The sequence below is a fragment of the Penaeus monodon genome, chromosome 15 (assembly GCF_015228065.2).
Source record: "Penaeus monodon isolate SGIC_2016 chromosome 15, NSTDA_Pmon_1, whole genome shotgun sequence".
NCBI lineage: Eukaryota > Metazoa > Arthropoda > Malacostraca > Decapoda > Penaeidae > Penaeus > Penaeus monodon.
Genome location: NC_051400.1, coordinates 11,489,781 through 11,492,423, shown reverse-complemented (window position 1 = coordinate 11,492,423; position 2,643 = coordinate 11,489,781). Strand labels below are relative to the sequence as shown.

Here is a 2,643-nt window from a genome sequence, read left to right as displayed (position 1 = left end):
TTCGAATACACATTTTCTATACTTAGGTCTTCATGTTAATAAAACACTCATGTCTCAAGTTTTCCTATACTTACAGATATAATTGATTTCAGATCAGTAATGAATATGAGCAAGATGGAGTGGTAGACTTTTTTTTTCACTACTTTGCCTACAGTATACAAGCCAGAATATCAGAAGAGGAATTATGGAAAAGAGATAAACAAGGAAACAAGCAATACTGTTGTCACATGAGTTGAGGAAATGAAAATATTGATGCGGTCAGCTGTCATCTTCATAGATCCTTATTTACAAAGCAGTAATGCAGTATAAATGATACTCCGTTCTTCAGTGAGACTGCTGGGAGTGTCCTGTCCCGCCTCACGATAAAAAAGACAGAAAAAATAGAAGAAAAAATCAAATAGAGTTAATTTTATGAAGACTGTACATACAATCAGACATGAAAGCCTTGAGGAACAGGTAACAAGATAATTCCAAGCTTAAAAAATGCTTCAGTAATTCAAAAATATTTTTTTTCAATTGTTATATTCATATAGACACAATCACATTACAGTCAAAGGACTGAACTAATAAGAAAGTATGCCATTTCTTTCAATTATGTAAATCAGTTTACATTTTTATATAAAAAATAAAAAGTATCTAATATACTTTATTTCACATATACCGGCATCTGTATAAAGCAACTGCCACAGCTTCACAATGTAACTATATTCTTTGAGTTCCGTAACACCAAAGACGAAACCATTTTCTTGTTTTTGACCATGTACACCACAAACCAAATATTGTTTCGTATTCTGTAACGAACAATAAAACAATATTCGCTTTGACTGGAAAAGAGAAAGAAAAACAAACCGAAAAAACACAAATATTTACGTACAATCAGTATGGTATGAAAACAAACATCCTTAATCGTCTTATGAGTGTAATTTATCTAGCCAAATGGTAGAGGGCAGCCTCTGAATGTACAGAATGTCGAGCATTCACCTTAACGCTAAAATGTGCTATGCTTTAATCATAAACTCTATATATATTAATAAAATAAAGATTATACAGGATTATGCTCAGCTTATCAATCTGGTACATGCACATTATGAGTCGGCAAGATAATATATCACAACCTCACATTATCTGCACAAATATACATGGACTTTGGTACAATATTCTGAGATAGGATTGGCTTACAACTATTACTGATTATTCATATGGTCGAAAACTAGTTAAGTACAAAGCCTATTACGATGATACAGGGTATTTAACATTCAATTTTGGTACTAAGGAAAGGGTTGGTTGGGAATTCTGATAAAACCAATTGGAAAAAAGTTGTCGCCTGAAAGTACTGATTTATTATGATTTCTCTTTCCATCACTATATGAATTCACAACATGATATAGTTTCAGTAATGCTGCATGTAACACAATAAGGCATTATATATCAATAACAGCTGCTAACTTATTTTGAAAGTAAGTTATATTCATAAACTCAGAGTGAGGGTGAGAGTAAAATCTGATTGTTATGAACTCAAATGCCACGTGGGACCTGAGAGCTGAAGCGTCTCTTAAACCGTGGCTGAAAGATATTGCTCGTCTGAAATACCAACAAGTGTGCTGAGGTGGAACTGAACCGGGTTCCGAAAGAATCCAACGGTAAATAAAGCGGGGAAAGGAAAGGTACAGCCTGATAAACACATCAGTTAAATATTCAGTTCATGTTCTAACTTTGCAAGGAAAACGTTGTTGAGCTTATATAACAAACACACTGGGTCTTTGTTCGCAAATCGTTTGCTATATTCTCAGAAAATTGGATTTCACTATCATTTTGATCATATTCTTCAGAAGCAGAAGTCATCGAGTCTCATTTTCCTTTTCCAAAACAACAACTTGGATCATCATATGAGCCACAGAGTCTCACAGCACCAGACACGAGAGGCTCACAATGAAACAAGGATCTTTGTGGCTATCACGATGTAGGGCGCAATAACCCTTCACAGAAGGTAAAGTCCGTCGTGTTGGCAATCATATATCCTTACATTCAAATTCTAAAGTCATTTGTGTTTCAAGGACTTAAACCTAAACAAAAATAATATCTGAATCCGCACTTTTCTTCTCGTCACTTCCATTCACTCACACAAGCAAAGCGATTTGTAATATGCGTAATTCACTAAAAAACTGACCTCACCCTACGTTTGTACCCAATGCCCCAAAACCGTGGATATTGTCAAAGAGAAATGCAATCGGAACAAAGCACTTAGAACATCACCGGAGGCATTTTAGATTTTCGAAATCGAAAAACAACTGAGGGTCAACGCGACCGTTTCTCTTTCCTCGGCCTCCCTCCATTACTGCGCCTGCGGCCAGGACAGCGGCCCGAGAGACGAGCGGCGCACAGGGCGGGAGGCCGCTGGCTGTCAGAGTCTCTGCGTGCGGCTGGGCGAGTAGCCGCGAACTCCGCCCATGTGGAACCATACTCGCGCCGGTCGAGGCGATGGCGGTGGTCAGACAATGGTGCCTTGGAGCTGGATAGAAGGTACGGAGGCTTCGGATCCGCACTCCTCAGGCGGAGTGACCTGCGGGGCAAGGAACAAGCCGGCATTAAACAGCGGAAGGGAATTTTCCTACCTGGTGCTGGTGCTTGTTTATTATGCAAGTC

The 2,643-nt window shown here is 38.4% G+C and overlaps 1 protein-coding gene across 1 annotated transcript in view; it reads right to left on the bottom strand.

Moving 5' to 3' along the window:
• Positions 1-52: 52 nt before the first annotated feature.
• The window catches only part of LOC119581742 (potassium channel subfamily T member 2-like), a gene marked incomplete at its 5' end in the record, with an annotated part of 131,052 nt that continues 128,461 nt past the window's right edge, over positions 53-2,643 (bottom strand). The window contains 1 exon segment of the mRNA XM_037929873.1: positions 53-2,560. Coding sequence (XP_037785801.1) covers positions 2,489-2,560 — 72 coding nt within the window.